This window comes from Rattus norvegicus, chromosome 17, assembly GCF_021556685.1.
Source record: "Rattus norvegicus strain SHRSP/BbbUtx chromosome 17, alternate assembly SHRSP_T2T, whole genome shotgun sequence".
Taxonomy (NCBI): domain Eukaryota; kingdom Metazoa; phylum Chordata; class Mammalia; order Rodentia; family Muridae; genus Rattus; species Rattus norvegicus.
The window spans coordinates 40,307,091-40,323,276 of NC_141550.1; the positions used below are offsets into that span (position 1 = coordinate 40,307,091).

Consider the following 16,186-nt stretch of genomic DNA (forward strand, 5'->3'; position numbering starts at 1 on the left):
TCTGTAATGGGATCCAATGCCCTCCTATGGTGTGTGTCTGAAAACAACTACAGTATACTCATATAAATAAAATAAATAAATCTTTAAAAAGGAGAAGGAGAAGAAGAAGTAGCTGCCAAGGAATAGTAATATGTGCCCTTAACCCTTAATCTCAGCACTCAGGAGGCAGATGCAGGCAGATCTCTTGAGTTTAGAGGCCAACCTGGTCTACAAAGTGAGTTCTAGGACAACCAGGGCTATACAGAGAAGTCTTGTCTTGGAAAAAAAAAGAAAACAAAACAAAAACTCTCTTATGACAAGCATGATAAAAGATACCTAAAATCCTAGCACTCAAGACACTGAAGCAGGGAGATTACTGCAGGTTCGAGGCTAACCTTGGCTACACAGAAAGTACCAGGTCTACATAATAAGGCCTGTCTCACCCTTACCACCACCACTAAAACAGAACCATAAACTCTCATCATCTACCAACTCATCAGGAAGCAAACGTAGGGAAAAGCCCATCCATATCATAGAACGGGCCTGGGCCTTTACCAGTGTAATACATAACCTCTAGGAACACGTGCACTGAAACCAACTGGGTGTGCACAGCGCTTGGTCTTCACTGGAACACTATTCATAGTCATTCCTACATGCCACAGAGTAGGTGTGTGATTACAGAACACATCCAGGGAGGAAGACCAGGCAGCCGTGAGTGTCTCATGGAAAAGGAATTCTAAGGGATTTGGGGAAATAGTTGTGGCATGATGTAAAGTCCAAAGACATTGCAAGAGCTGTGATGAAACTCAGTGGTAGAGCCTAGCATGTGTAAGACATGAGGTTGAATCCCCAGCAACACACACACACACACACACACACACACACACACACACACACACACACAAAACATATCAAATCGTCCTAATCATATTATTTTTCCTAAAGATGGAGAAACTTGAACGAAATACATCAAAATAGTATCAAAAGTTATGTTTGGAAGATGGAAATTCTAAAATCTACAAACTAGAAGATTGTTTTCTTCTTTGTCTCTTTCAGATTCAAACAACAAAAATAATTCAGAACAGGGTTTCTCTGTGTAGTTCTAGTTTCCCTGGAACTCACTCTGTAGACCAGGCTGCCCACAAACACAGAGGTCTGCCTGCCTCTGCTTCCTGAGTGCTGGGATTAAAGGCATGGGCACCATACCCAGCTCTCAAATTTTCTATAATAAATCACTGCTTTGGGCTTTAGAAAAACAAATGGGGGTTGGGGATTTAGCTCAGTGGTAGAGCGCTTGCCTAGCAAGCACAAGGCCCTGGGTTCGGTCCCCAGCTCAGAAAAAAAGAAAGAAAAAAAAAAGAAAAGAAAAACAAATGACTCTACTTTGAGAAAGATCAAGTTACCAAGTTACTCCACGTTATTAGTGAGAGTGTTAAGTGTAAACTAACACATGTCTGAAACAAATTAAATTTGTGTAAACATTATGTCATATTCTGAAAACTCTAAGATGACTATCTTCATTAGCATTTACTTGTGAGATGAAGACCTGCTGCCAGGGCTCCACCTCCTAAAAGTTCCAGAATCTTCTAAACAGTGCCACCAGCTGGGATTCAAGTGTTGAAAGACTGTAGGGAACATTTTACATTCGAACTACAACCATGCCCATGTTGTGCCTATAAAACTCATCCATGAAGAGCCCGTCTGACTGCTTTATTATAATGCTTCTGTGGGAGAGGTACCTGCTGTGTCTATCCTCAAGACCTTGAAAAGCAGGAAAGCCCCCTTCTCCTTGGAAAGCCGCTTGTGCAGATTCCTGGCCACGTCAGCAGCTCTGAGAACCTTGAAAGGTGACCCACTCTGTACATAAAATACAATCACAGTGCTGTAGAAGAGACAAAGAGGACGGTCACATCATTAGACAGCGGTCAGCCAGACGTTTCACCTCAGCCACCTATTGGACCTGCACAGTTGAGAAATGAGACCACTACAACTCTATGATAGGCTCATTTTATTGCCAAATAATATTCTGGTGTGGTGTGGTGTGGTATGGTGTGGTGTGGTGTGTGTGTGTGTGTGTGTGTGTGTGTGTGTGTGTGTGTCTGTAAATAGTAATTTGTATAATTTGTCTGCTTGTTGGAGGTGTACATGTAGATGTCCAAGGTCAACTTTGGGTGTCATTCCTCAGAAGACATCCAACTTGTTTTATAAAACAGGATCTTTCTTTAAAGAGGGGGATGGGGGATATTTACTTATTTACTTATGCATTTATTTTATGTATGTGGTCATCCACTTAACAATCTGTGTGCCACTCGTGTGCCTGGTGCCTACAGAGGCCTGAAGAGGGCATCAGATTCCCTAGGGCTGGAGTTACAGCAAGTTGTGAGCTGCCATGCGTATGCTGGGGAGCAAGCCCAGATTCTCTGAAAGGCAATTAGTGCTCTTAATTCCTGCGCCATCTTGACAGACCCTGAGACAAAGTCTCTCATTGGAGGCCTGGGGCTCACCAATTAGGCTAGGCTGGATGACCAGTGAGCCCCAAGGATCCTTCCCTAACCAGTCCCCGCCCTCCAGCCACCATTGTAGGTTGACCTAAGAATGCTCCCCATGGCCTCACATATTTGAGCACAATGGTCCCAGCTGGTAGTGCTGTGTAGGGGTTTGTGTGGTTCAGGCTTGCTGGAGCAAGCATGTTACTGCGAGCAGGCTGTGAGAGTCATAGCCGACTCCACCTCAGGTCACTCCTGCTTTATGTCTGTGGTTGAAGCTGTGATTTCTCAGCTTCCTGCTCCTGCCATCATGCCTGCTGCTTGCTGCCACGCCTCTAACATGATACCCTCTGGAACGGTAAGCCTGAGATAGACTCTCTCTTCCATAAATGGCTCTTTTGGCCATGGTGTTTCATCACAACAGAAAAGCTACAACCACCACCATTTTCTTACATTTATTTGAATGTGTGTTGTGGGGGGTGGAGGGCGTGCACACATACCACAGTCCATGAGTGGAAGTCAGAAGACAGTTCTCTCTTTCTACCACGTGGGTCATCAGGCCCAGTAGCCTGTGTCTTTACTTGCTGAGCCATTTTTCTTTGCTGGCCCTTTGTCCAGATTTTTACCTGAGTTCTGGATCAAACTCGGGTCTTCATGCCTGCATGGTAAAATACCTTACCAACTGTCCTATCTCCCCAGATCCCATATACCACATATACCACTTTTATCCATGGATGGACATTTAGGTTGCTTACTCTCTGTAATGAATATATGTTGCAACTGTCCACAGATACTTTTTAACATAGATGTAAGGTTTCTTTTTATTCCCCTCAATAATTGCATAGGTAACTAATTCTATAACTAAGTTTTTTCATAGTGTCTGTTCATTTTACATCTGTGCCAGCAACACAAGGTGCTCTGAACAGTTGCTATGGTATAACCTTTAGATTGTTGCCATTTTATAGGCAATCAATAAACAGGTATTAAAAGGTGTGTGTGTGTGTGTGTGTGTGTGTGTGTGTGTGTGTGTGTGTGTGTGTTGCATGTGCAGGTATGTACATGCATGTTGAGACCAGAGGTCTTTTCAGCACCAGCTTGAATACTCTCTTGGCCTGAAATTTCCTCTGCCTAAAATATTTATCTGTTAGCTTTAAATTCAATCCCATCTAAGTTTGTAGGACATGGACAGAATTAAACTAAATTCTTAGAAAAATATCACATGAATGGACCCTATCCTGAGTCCTGATAGAGTTCTTCTGAAACCTCATGAGCTGGGCATCTGTTCACCATCCAGATGTCTTTCAACATTCTTGTCCCCTAAGCTTTGCTTATAGTGTCATAGAGCTTTTCTACCCCAAAGTTCCAAATTCTTACATATTCTTTCCACAAACATTCCAAAAGTCTATGAACCACATGGTCACACTTATCACCGCATTGGCCCTACTCCTGGTACTGATATTCTGCCTAGGTTCTTTTCCTATTGTCATGGCAAAAGAATCTTAAGCAAAATGGAATCCTTTGGACTTATGGTTTGAGGAAGTCCTGGTAGGAGGAGCTTGGGGCATCTGCTCATGCACAGTTCAAAAGAAGAAAATAATGAACACCTATGTTCAGTTCACTTTCTCCTTTTTATACAGACCAGGATCCTCTGCCTAGGGAATGCCTATACCCACAGTGCATAGGTCTTCCCATCTCAATAAACCTAATCAAAACAATTATTCAACAGATATATCCAGGAGCTGAAGAGATGGCTTAGCAGTTAAGAGCACTGACTACTCTTCTAAAGGTCCTGAGTTCAGTTCCTAGCAACCACATGGTAGTTCACAAACATCTGTAATAGGATCAGATGCCCTCTTCTGGTGTATCTAAAGACAGCTACAGTATATACATAAAAATAAAATAAATAAATTAAAAAAAACAAACACCAAAAACAACAAACACCCAGATATATCCAGAAGGTCATCTCCTAGCTGATTGTTTTAGATCAAGTTGACAACTGAGATTAGCAATCTCATCTTGTATCTTAGTTAAGGGTATATTGCTGTAAAGAGACACCATGACCATGGCAACTCTTATAAAGGAAAACATTTAATTGGGGCTGGCATACAGTTCAGAGGTTTAGTACATTATCATCATGGCCAGAAGCAAGGCAATATGCAGGCAGACGTGGTGCTGGAAGCTCTATGTCTGGGTCCACAGGCAGCAGGAAGAGACAATGCCACACTGGACTTGAATTGAGCATATGAGACCTCAAAGCCCACCCCTACAGAGACACACTTCTTCCAACAAAATCACATTCTAACAAGGCCACACCTCCTATTAGTGCTACTCCCTATGGATCAAGCATTCAAACACATGAATTTATGAGGACCAATCATATTCAAAGCACCATAGCTTATAGTAGCCCAATGTCTGGTACAAACTGTTTCCAACAACCCTAAGGCTAAGGCTATGCCTACAGAAGCCAGAGAAATCCAATATTACCTTTGTATAGCTACCTCAAGGCATCCATGGAGTATTTAAGATGGCTAGTGTCCTGTAAGTATAGTCCAGACAATTGTTTGACTGATAGCCCTTTAGTCCAAAGTAGTCAAGACTCCAAAAGTTTCCAATTAGCAAGTCAGATGGTTCTACCCGTGGCATTTTTATTTACAGAAAGTTGAGCACCAGGAGGAGTGCTTACAGCAAGGACTTAAGAATTTATCATTAACACTAATCAGGGTTTTAACAGCATTTAACACTTGCTCAATGCCCCAGAGAGGGATGAGTTCTCCTTATCTGTCTAAGCCCCAAAGTGTTTTCATCATGAAGTGATGCTGGACTTTGTCAAAATCTTTTACTATAGTGTCTTGCATAACTATGTGGATCTTTTATTTTTAAGATTTTTATTTTTATTTTTAATTATGTGCATATGTGTGGGGTATGTATATGTGCATGTGTGTGTATGTGTGTTTGTGCGTATGTATATGCACACATGCACACCTTCCCATGGGGTCCAGAAGAGGCCTTTGGCTGTCCTAGATCTGAAGTTATAAGAGGCTGTAGGCTGCCCAATATGGACACTGGGAAGCACTGGTCCTCTGGAAGGGTAGCATATATTCTTAATTGCTGAGCAGTTTCAATGGTAGGATGCTTATTTTGCATGCATAAGGCCCTGGCTTCCATCTGTCGCACCATAATTAGTAAATTAGAATATGTTTTCATTAGTCATTTTTCTAAGTAAATTTCAGTCCTCTGGAAAGCCAACCCAGACAGAAAAGCCAACAATCCCTATAAAGTGTACCTCCTAGCAATGGTGGGTTTTAATCCGGCCATTCTTTCTGTTCTCCTGCCTTATGCTGGTGTTGGGTTGGTGGGCTTTAAAAATGAAACCATTAAATATAAAAATCTTGTGAGAATGAAGGGCTGAGCATACTCTTTAAAGACAGCGAATGGTACTGAGCAAACTCTTCACACAGAGAAGTATCTGCATAGCACAACTTCTTCCCAAGTCCCAGGCCATTGGCATGCCCTCAGAAGCTGGCAGAACTAAAATCTCTTCTCCCTTTGATGTGCCCTAACTCTTTCATTCAGAACATTCTCCTTTGCCAACAAACCCTTTCTGGGACCTGAGGGAAGGGCCTAGACTGGTGTGTTCTCTTTAAGGAAAATGGCAGAGGAATATGGATGTGATAAAATGTGAACAAGAAAGACAGCAAGAAGGATGGCCGGGGAGAGAGCAGAGGAGGCCTGCAGCAAACTTAACATGTGAGGGAAACCCAGCATGGGCTCTTTACTCATATGTGACACCTGAGTGCCACCGTGTGCTGGGTAGGTGTCATACCTGACATCCGTGTGAGCCTGGATCTTCAACACTTTCACGTCTGAGTCTAGCACATTCAGAAGCACAGCCAGTTGCCTCACTAGAGTTTCCTTCTGCTGCTCTGTCAGCTGCTCAACACCAACCTGCAGGATCAACTCCACCATGCCATCCTTCTTGGGGTCTGAGGAGAGAGAACACAGGATTTTTATGGGAGATCACAGGCTTAATAAAGTCTGGGTCTGTGGAAGGATTCGAAGCCAGCCTGGGCATGTGGCTCAGAAAACGGTGTTGGCCCAGTACCCACCGTACTGAGGATCTATGCCCAGCACAGCAAAAGTGAGGTCAAAATAAGCAAATAAAAGTTTAAAAGGGGGCTGGAGAGATGGCTCAGAGGTTAAGAGCACTGTCTGCTCTTCCAGAGGTCCTAAGTTCAATTCCCAGCAACCATATGGTGCACAACCACCTATAATAAGGTCTGGTGCCCTCTTCTGGCCTGTAGTTGCATACATGCAAGAAGAAAGCTGTATGATGTATACATAATAAATAAATAAATTTATAAAAAAAAGTTTAAAAGAACTCTTGTGTATCTTGTATATTTAGCTTTTAGGACTCAGATCATTTTAATAGCAAAGAAGTGGGTGTGCTAACACACTCCTGAAATAGCAGTACTTGGGGCTGTGAGGACAGGAGGATCAGAAACTTAAAGTCATCCTTGCTGCAGCACAATGAGTTCAAGGCCAATCTGGGCCCCATGAGACCCTATCTGAAAATGAAAAAAAAAAAAAGAAAGAAAGATAAGGAGGGGGGAGGGGAACACCACAGAAGCCACTCTGGAGTATTTTTTCCAATTTTATTCTACTTGGTTATCTCAATATAACCAGCCTTTTGGATTCTTTGGAATCCTGGCACCTCACAGACTTCCACAGTTCCCGAGAACATTGCCCTCCTGCTTCTGGGTGCTACCTAGGCCAGTTTACACTCCGAATCCCCATGTCCGCCTCATTGAGGCTGTGCTCCCTCAGTCTAACCACGTTCACATCATGTTAAATCAGGAAAGCAAAAGTTTCCTGCTAGATATAATTCTTATTGATGAGGTACAAGTCGGGATCTGCTTAGTGGTGTGCTAGAAAGATGACTCTGTGGTTAGGAGCCCATACTGTCTCCCAAATGCTGTGCCATATCTTAAGTAACATATATTCAGTTTGCTATATGTACTACACTCAAGATGAGTTCTTCTGGGCAGAAGCTTCAAACCTAGAACCCTGAGGCAAAAGGACTCTGCAAGTCTGAGGCCAGTATGGACTACAGAGTTGGACTGTCTCAAAACACCTTTTTAAAAAAAGAAAGAAGTCTGGGCACAACAAGGAGCCCCGTGACCCAGTGCACGGGGAGACAGGAGGGTCTTGGGAGCTTGCTGATCTTCATATAGCCCCATGGGCAAGTGTCCCATGTATGCCTGTGCATGCATGTACACACCCACACGTGAACACACACACACTCATCAGCTAATGAATTAAAAGTAATAATAAGAAGAAAAAATAAGAGCCCTTACTGCTCTTCTAGAGAACCTAGGTTCAGTTCCTAGCACTCCACATCTAGTGGTTCATAACTGCCTGTAACTCCAAATCTAGAAGTCTAGAAGGTCTCACCCCATCTTCTGGCCGCCAAGAACACTACATTCATGTGTATGAAACCACACACACACACACACACACACACACACTGTTTTGTTTTTTTAACTAAAAGGAAAAAACAACTAGAGTGACATTGGCCAAGAGCAGAAGCTAGGCACGGATGGCTCCCATCCCGGTGACATCAGCTCAGTACACACCTGGCAGCACCTCCACAATGGCAGTGTCTGAGTCGGAGGCCCCCTGACTGTCAGTGACCAGCAAGTGAAAAGTGTAGACTCCTTCCACCAGATTGGTGAGCTGCAGAGCCGCCCCGTTGTCAGAGCTTCCAATGACATCCTGGGAAGTGAAGGGATCCACATGGCAGCTGTCAGTCTTGTACCCAGTTTCTGGGCCTCTGTGGAGCTCAAAGCTCTGAGTTCCTTGCTTTCAGGTGTGTATGACTTACATGGCTGGGAGGAGAGGAGGAGGAGGGAATGGGGCTGAGGTTTTGAATCTTCAGCTCCTCCTTATGTGGAACACCAGGGGTGCAAGGCCCCAGACAAAACACAGTAAACTGAACTTTCCAGGAATTACCAAATGACTAATCAAGGAAGGGAGATTGGTGGGCTTGAGTTGAAACCTCCAGGGCAAAGCATGGAGTTTTATAGACTCATTGTCTCATATAGTTTTCTAATGCTCTCACCTCAGGTCCTCCCATAGCATAGCATATTCATCTTCCCAAGTAATCCCAGAGCCTTGGTAGACTACACATTCATCCTAAGGCCCCATAGCTCCAGAGAGTGAGAGACAAGTCTTTTGGGCATTTTTGTCTGTACTTACTGTCCAGAATGGATGGCATCAAAAAGTTCTGAAAAAATGAATCTGAACAGAGACACCCTGCTATTTCGTTTAAAAGCTAACCTACCATCTAGCTGAACAGAATTCAGTCTAGGAATACTTTAGAATGTACAAGGCATTTTCAGTCCCTTCCCTGTAAGCTTGCCTTTGGTATATCTACGAGTGCCTCTGTAGATCTCAAGTCCTTAGCAATGGAAAGAAAGGGAGATGCACAGAAACTTACAACCTAAGAGGTAGTGTGATCCAATGGCTTCCAAAAGCTAAAAGTCTGGTTTGTTTGGTTTAAGACTGAGCTCTTCTGCCTTGGCTAAGTCACTTCCACCTCTCTATTTCACTCTCTGCCCCTACGACATGGAAGCAGGAATCCCCATGCATCTGACACGCCCGATATATGGAGGAAGAAAACTGAAGTGGGAAGCTGAAGAGTAAAAGGGCCCCCTGGAAAGCTTGACCTCTGTGTCCCTTGTGGTCCCAACCTTACCGTTGTGACATCATGGCATCATCTACAAATGAGTTGGGCTGCATTCACAGCTATTCTGGGACAAGAGGCTTGAGTGCCACAAGTGGACACATCTGCATGGTTTGCTCTCCTACCCAAAGTCAGATCAGGAAATGGTCTTTAGCCTTGCTTAAACCTAACAGCAGCCTGGTGTCTCCCGCCCTCAGAATATTCAAACCCAAGAGGCCTACGCATCTTATCTGGGAGTTGAAACAGTGAGACAGAAATCACACACTCAAGCTCTAATGGGCGATGAGCTCTAAAGTTAGAACTTAGAAGGAGTAATTAAAGTTAATGCAGTTACAGGAGTGGACCCCAATCCACTGGATTGGTGTCCTTTGAGAGCAGCCCTGTCTGTTCCCTCCTTTCTCACCCCTGCCTCAGGAAGATATAATAAGCAGGTGGCATCCAGGATCCAGAAAGAGATCCCTTACCAAAGTTAAATTGGCTGGCACCTTCGTCCTGGTTTTCCAGGCTTCAGAATTACTAGAACATAATTTTCTGTAGTTTAACCCCCACCCCATGATCTTTGTCACAGCAGACCACACTGACTAATCTGGATGCAGTGTCTATAGCTGAGGGGCACCACCCTTCAAATACTCACTCCAGCAGCTGGACTCTGGCCATCCCGGATCCATAGATAGGACACAATTCCTCGGTCATCAGTAGACCTTGAACCGTCCAAAGTAATGGAATTATTGGGAAGCATAAGAACATGTCTGCCACCAGCCTGGGCTCTGGGAGGACTATTATTTTCTAAGTCAGACATAGCAAAAACAAAAGCAAAGAAATTGATTTCAAACACTAGCAAGGGCATGGCTAAAACACGCACGACTGTTCATCCTGCAGCCAAGGTTGTGTTAGATACCCCAAAGCATTGTTTTCTGCCCCAAATACCTGTAAGATAAGATGTGGAGATAGACAGTGAGCAGTTCTCAGTCCAATGGGAAGAGAGACAAAAGCAAGTAACTTTACTGAAAGTTGGACAATAAAAACTACTGCAGAGGGCTGGGGTCAGACAGTGATGGAGTACTTGCCCAGCATACCTGCAGCCCTCAGTCCAGCCCCCACCATGGAAAAAAACCAAGTGTGATGCTGCATGCTTATAATCCCATGGGGCAAGAGGGTCAGAGGTTCAAAGCTTGTCTTTAAAGGGGGGGGGGTAGGGGATATATGTGTGTCAACTAAACGGCTTAGTGGGTAAAGGTTCTTGTCACCAAAGCTAAAGGACCCACATGGTAATCAGAGGGAAGTGATTCCTGAAAGTTGTCCTCAGACACGCACACACACACACACACACACACACACACACACACACACACACACACACACACACACGGCAATCACACTCTCTTCCCACACATATACATGCACAATAAATAAAAAAAATACAATAAAAAGTTTTTAAACTTCAACTTTAAAAAAAAAAACAACTTGAACACACTTCTGCCCCTGGCCTTCTGAGAAAGCAGAGCACTGCACAGAACTGGATCTTCTGTGACGGGGTCACAGCAGAACAAACTGCTTGGCAAACAGAAGGCAACACTGTTTCCCTGCGGGGAATGGCTTCTTCCTCTACACACTCCCTCAAGCCAGGCAGGAATTAGCTGAAGTCATGTTAGGGGGAAGTGTTGGCCCCTCTGGACAGAGCTCAGTCAGGTTCAAACACCAACATTAACACCAAAATCGCTGGGTTATCACTGACTGGCTTGGGGGCCTGGGAGGCTAGAAGGCACAGCAGGCTCAAGTCATGTCACTGTGTCCACTCACCCTTCTTCACAGCCACAGTGAGGGTGGATGTGCTGCTCAGACCCTGCTGGTCTCTCACAGTTAGCCGGAAGTGGTAGGTACCCACCTGAAGCCCGGTGACAGTGGCTATGGCTTTGTCCACATTCTCCATCTCCACTGCACTGGGGCCTCTGCAAAATGGGGACATGTAGACAGAAGGTGGGGACATGTAGACAGAAGGTGGGGACATGTAGACAGAAGGTGGGGCGTGAGATCTACAGAATTCAGATTACTTTATATGACACATGCTCTCTAGCTTGGCATGAGGGTGAACGCTAATGCCTGTGTCAAACACAATGTGCTGGGTTCTAGGGAAAGGTTTTTTTCATTCTTTTTCCTTTTTGAATTGAGATGCCACGGAAAAGATTGCTCTTTAGAAAATAAAACCTTAGAAACTGTTCATTTTGTTTTCTTTTTTTCTTTTTTAGATAGGGTCTCACCATTGTAGCCCAGGCTAGCCTTGAACTCACGATGAGCTTTCTGCTTCAGCTTCCTAAGTGCTGAGACTACATATGCGCACCACCATACCCAACATCCATTTCTTCTTTGAACGAAACTTGGTTAATTTCTCATCTTCCCTCAAGGCATGAATAGAAGAGGAAGGCATGAGCCAGGTGATCTGCCATTATGCCTAGTCAGTAAGTCCCTAGACTTGGTCATTGGACAGATGCAGGTTTGTGTCTCTATAAAGCCTCCGCCTGTCTAGGTAGCCTTAACTATTCGGCCTCCCTGGTTTCTTCCAGCTTGATTTTTTTCAACTTTAAAATGGGGACGACCCAGCCCATTGTGGCGACACACGCCTTTAATCCCAGCACTTGGGAAGTAGAGGACAGTCAAAAGGCAGGTGGAGCTCTGTGAGCAGAAGGCCAGCCTGGTCTATATAAGAGTTCCAGATTACACAGTAAAATTCTGTCTCAAAATAAACCCACAATAAGAATGATCCAGTTGCCTCTTCGGAAGCCATGGAGTATAGACCCACTAGGTAAAAGCTCAGGAAATGTTGTAATATGAATGTCACCTTGAACTCTGTACATCTGTTACAGGCTGGTTCGGTGTAGCTTTCCCTACATCTCTTATATATTTGGTTGTGAGCCTAGCCTTTAACGGCTGAGCCATCTCTCCAGCCCCCCTACATCTCTTATACCAGGAAGTTCACCTCACACCAAGCCAGCCCCGTCCACCTATTTTGGGCTCCACTTCCTCCATTGCCTTCCCACGTCCATCTTTCCAAAACCACCCTCTTTCGTTTGCTTGTTTGTTTGAATTGGGCAGTTGGCGGGGGTGGGGGGGTGGGGGTGTGTACTGGCTGGTTCTGTATGTCAACTTGACACAAGCTGGAGTTATCACAGAAAAAGGAGCCTCAGTTGAGGAAATGCCTCCATCAGATCCAGCGGTAAGGCATTTTCTCAACTAGGAGGACCCAGCCCATTGTGGGTGGTGCCATCCCTGGGCTGGTCGTCTTGGATTCTATAAGAAAGCAAGCTGATCAAGCCAGGGGAAGCAGGCCAGTAAGTAACATCCTTCCATGGCCTCTGCATCAGCTCCTGCTTCCTGACCTGCTTGAGTTCCAGTTCTGACTTTCTTTGGTGATGAGCAGTAATGTGGAAATGTAAGCTGAATAAACCCTTTCTTCCCCAATTTGCTTCTTGGTCATTATGTTTTGTGCAGGAGTAGAAACCCTGACTAAGACATGGGGCTCACTATGTCGCTTAGGCTAGCCTTGAATTCAAGAGTTTCATGCCCAAGTGCAAGGACTATGAGCGTGGACCACCATGCCTATAATAGATATTTTTATCGATAAGGCACAGCCACTCTGCTTAAATCTTGACTCAACACACTCAAGCTGCTGTTTAATGCAGCCCTCCAGGGAAGGGCTGCTGTCATCACTGACACAGCCTCGGAGCTGGACAGACACACTACCTGATGTGCTCCCAGCGGTAGCAGACAATGCCGTGATCATCACTGCTCCTGCTCCCATCCAGCATAGCACTCTGCACTGGGAAAACCAGCTCCTTATCAGGGCCTGCCACAGCCACCGGAGCCTGGTTGTTTTCTAGAGTGGTAGACATTCAAGAGAAAGATGAGAAGGGGGAAGTAAAGCAGGAAGGAGGGGGGAAGAGAAGAGTGAGGGAAAGGAGGAAGGGAAGAAGAAAGGAAGAAAGGAGGGAAGGTGAGAGGGGAAGAGAAAATAAGGATAAAGGAAGAAAGAAAAGGGAGAAGAAAGAAAAAAGGAGAGAAAAGAGGAACAGAAATCAGTGTGCATAGACTTGCTCTCTCTTGCCTCTGTAGCCCCACTGCTTAGCACAGCACCTGCTAAATAGCAAATGTTGACAATATTTCAGTTTGGGGCTGGAGAGATGACTCAGTGCATAAGAGCAGGGCTGCTCTTCCAGAGGACCTGGGTTTAATTTCCTGTACCCACATGGCGGCTCACAACCGTCTATGACTTCAGTTCTGATGCCTCCTTCTGGCCTTCACAGACATTCATGCAAGCTATGCACATAAAAAAATATTTTAAAGGAAAATATTTCAGTTGAATGTTGGAAGAAAGGAAAAGAAATAAATATCACCCGTGGTATTACTTTATAAATAGCTACATCTGTGCTTCCAAAAAAAAAAAAAAAAAAGCCACATCACAGGCCACAGCCATTAGCACTGGGATGTCCTATCTTTCCCTCACTGCTCTTTTCACTGTGCAGTGAGGAAAATTCAGGAGGGCAAGCATCTACAAAGCCCTTAGTGAGATCCCTGTCCCTCTCTGAGCCACCTCAACCCAACCCTGACCCCCACAGGTCTAGTTCTAGCTTTTTCTCCAGCCATACTGTTTTGTTTCCTTTTATTTCCAGCTCAACATACCCAGCCCTTTCATCCTGTGGCCCCTGGGAATCTGGTCGCCTCTTTCTGAACACCTTTCTTCTTGCCTTCTACTTCCCATCCTTCTCCTCCTGACCATCTGCCATGAGTGTGGCCACTGGGGCTCTAGGCAAAGCTGTCTGTGGACCCAGGGGTTCTGTGGGTGCTCTTTACGTGGGTGTCCTCTCTTACTGAGGAAGGCATCTGAATAGTTTCATGTCACTACACATGCACTTGCCACAGCCCCAGAAGGGTACAGGTCAGGTCCATCTTTAATTCCACAAGCCTAGGTCTGGCTCAGAGTACCTTTAACATCTTAGCTGAATCAGTTGATGACAAAACTAATTAGCTGTCTTTCAGTTGATACTGTGTCCATCAACAGCATACCTGGCGATGGCTATGGAAACAGCAAGCCTTCTATAGAGAAGTTCTGAACCAAGACCATCGTAGGTAAGGCGGGGCTGCCTACCTGTGCATCTCCTGAAGGCTGGGGTAGCAGAGCCCTGAGTGGAGCCTAAAGTGATCCCCTGCCTGTTTCTGACTGCATCTGAGCGTCAGGCCACACAGTCTCCTCAAGATGCCCTGGAATGCTCCCAAGGCAGGTTTGGCAGGCAACAAATCAGAGACTCGTGTGGAATTGATGACGACTCTCATTCTATCTTTTGTACTGTGGTTGAGAGACATGATGAGATTCAGAAAATTGGTTCTGTGGCACATCAGCTCTCATGTCCCTGAGTTCCCTGCCAGCTCAGGAACCTCAAGACACTACCACCAACAGCATTCTTAGACACAGCTGAAGGCCAGAGTCCCGTTAAGTATTCCTGCTCTCATCTCTGGGGTCAGGGGTCAGACCTCATTTGCATCTCACCTACCAGCCTGGACAGTCAGAGTGACCAAAGCAGTGGATTGCTGTCCTGAGGAATCCGTCACCATCAGTTGGAACGTGTACTCTCCTTCCTGCAGCTCAGACAAGTGGAGGTATGGGGTCTGTGCTCCCTACACAACAGCAAAAATGACAACGAAAAGACGATCATTAAAGAAGCACAAGGAAACAGTGTACCATGACAGTTGTGGCTGGTTTTACTTAATGCAAACATACTGCTTGAAAACAAGCCAGAGGTAATGGTTTAGGCCTAACACACCAGCTACTTGGTGTCCTAGTTAGGGTGTGTTTTTCCAACTTGATTCACACTATCTGGGTCATCTGGGAAGAGGGCACTGCAGTTGGGAAAATGCCTCTTATCAGATCAGCCTGTAGGCAAGTCCACGAGTGCATTTTCCTGACTAATGACAGATTTTAGAGAACCTAGCCCAGTATGGGTGGTGTCACACCTAGGCAGGTGGTTCTAGGTTGTGTGAGAAAGCAGGCTAAACGAGGTTGTTGTTGTTGTTGCTGTTGTTGTTGTTGTTGTTGTTGTTGTTGTTGAGTCAGGCTCTCACTCACCCGGGCTGACCCTGGGTAATTGAAATTCTCCTGTCTCAGCCTCTCAAGTAACTGGGATAAAATGTTTCCAACAGTAGACCCAACTAAAAGTACATTTTTACTTTATCAAAATTCAATAGGAAGCAATTCACGGAACTGAGGATGTAGCTCAGTGGATAGAGTGTTTGCTTGGTATGCACAAAGCCTTGGGTTCATAAAACTGTAGTAGCTTACACGTATTTTTCTAGCTCTCCAGAGGTAGAGGCAGGAGAATCAGAAATTTAAGATAATCCTTGTCTACATAGTGAGCTTCAGGCCACCTCTTAGTGGTGATTAGACAAGCCTCCTCAAGCATCTGGGAGGGTGTTGTTGGAATTTCTGACCTCAATAAGCCCATATAAAAATTATTATAATTATTAGCTATAAGCCTAGATTGGGCAGAAATAACACTATACTAACTTATTCCCCAGCTATGAGACCCTTTGTTACTTGCAGTTTCTCCTGTACATGTGGTTCTGCTCTATCATGGCTTCCTCTTTTTCTTCTGTCCTCTCTTCTTCCTGTTTCATCTTCTCTTCTCTATTGCCTTCCCCTCTCAAACCTCTAGTCCCACCTTTCCCCTCCACTGCCCAATCACAGCTCTAGCCTTAATCAGCCAGTTAAAATGGGGAGAAGGTTCACAAGAGATCACCTGAATACATATGTGATAAACTGATTGGGGGGGACTCCTCTAGAGGAAATGAAATTAACATCAAAATACAAACAGCAGCAGGACAGCCCACCTCAGGAAGGTTTTTCTACATCAGGTTAATTGAAGTGGGAAGCAACACCCTAATACTGGTCAATGCCCTTCCACGGGCGGAGGCCCTGGACTGCAGAAAGAGA

The 16,186-nt window shown here is 45.0% G+C and overlaps 1 protein-coding gene across 3 annotated transcripts in view; it reads right to left on the reverse strand.

Moving 5' to 3' along the window:
• The window catches only part of Kiaa0319 (KIAA0319 homolog), a 63,188-nt gene that overhangs the window by 19,429 nt on the left and 27,573 nt on the right, over window positions 1-16,186 (reverse strand). For all 3 annotated transcript variants that reach the window (NM_001197023.2, XM_087591042.1, XM_087591041.1), the window contains 7 exon segments: window positions 1,719-1,861; window positions 6,289-6,448; window positions 8,099-8,237; window positions 9,842-9,993; window positions 11,008-11,156; window positions 12,946-13,078; window positions 14,751-14,874. In NM_001197023.2, coding sequence (NP_001183952.1) covers window positions 1,719-1,861; window positions 6,289-6,448; window positions 8,099-8,237; window positions 9,842-9,993; window positions 11,008-11,156; window positions 12,946-13,078; window positions 14,751-14,874 — 1,000 coding nt within the window.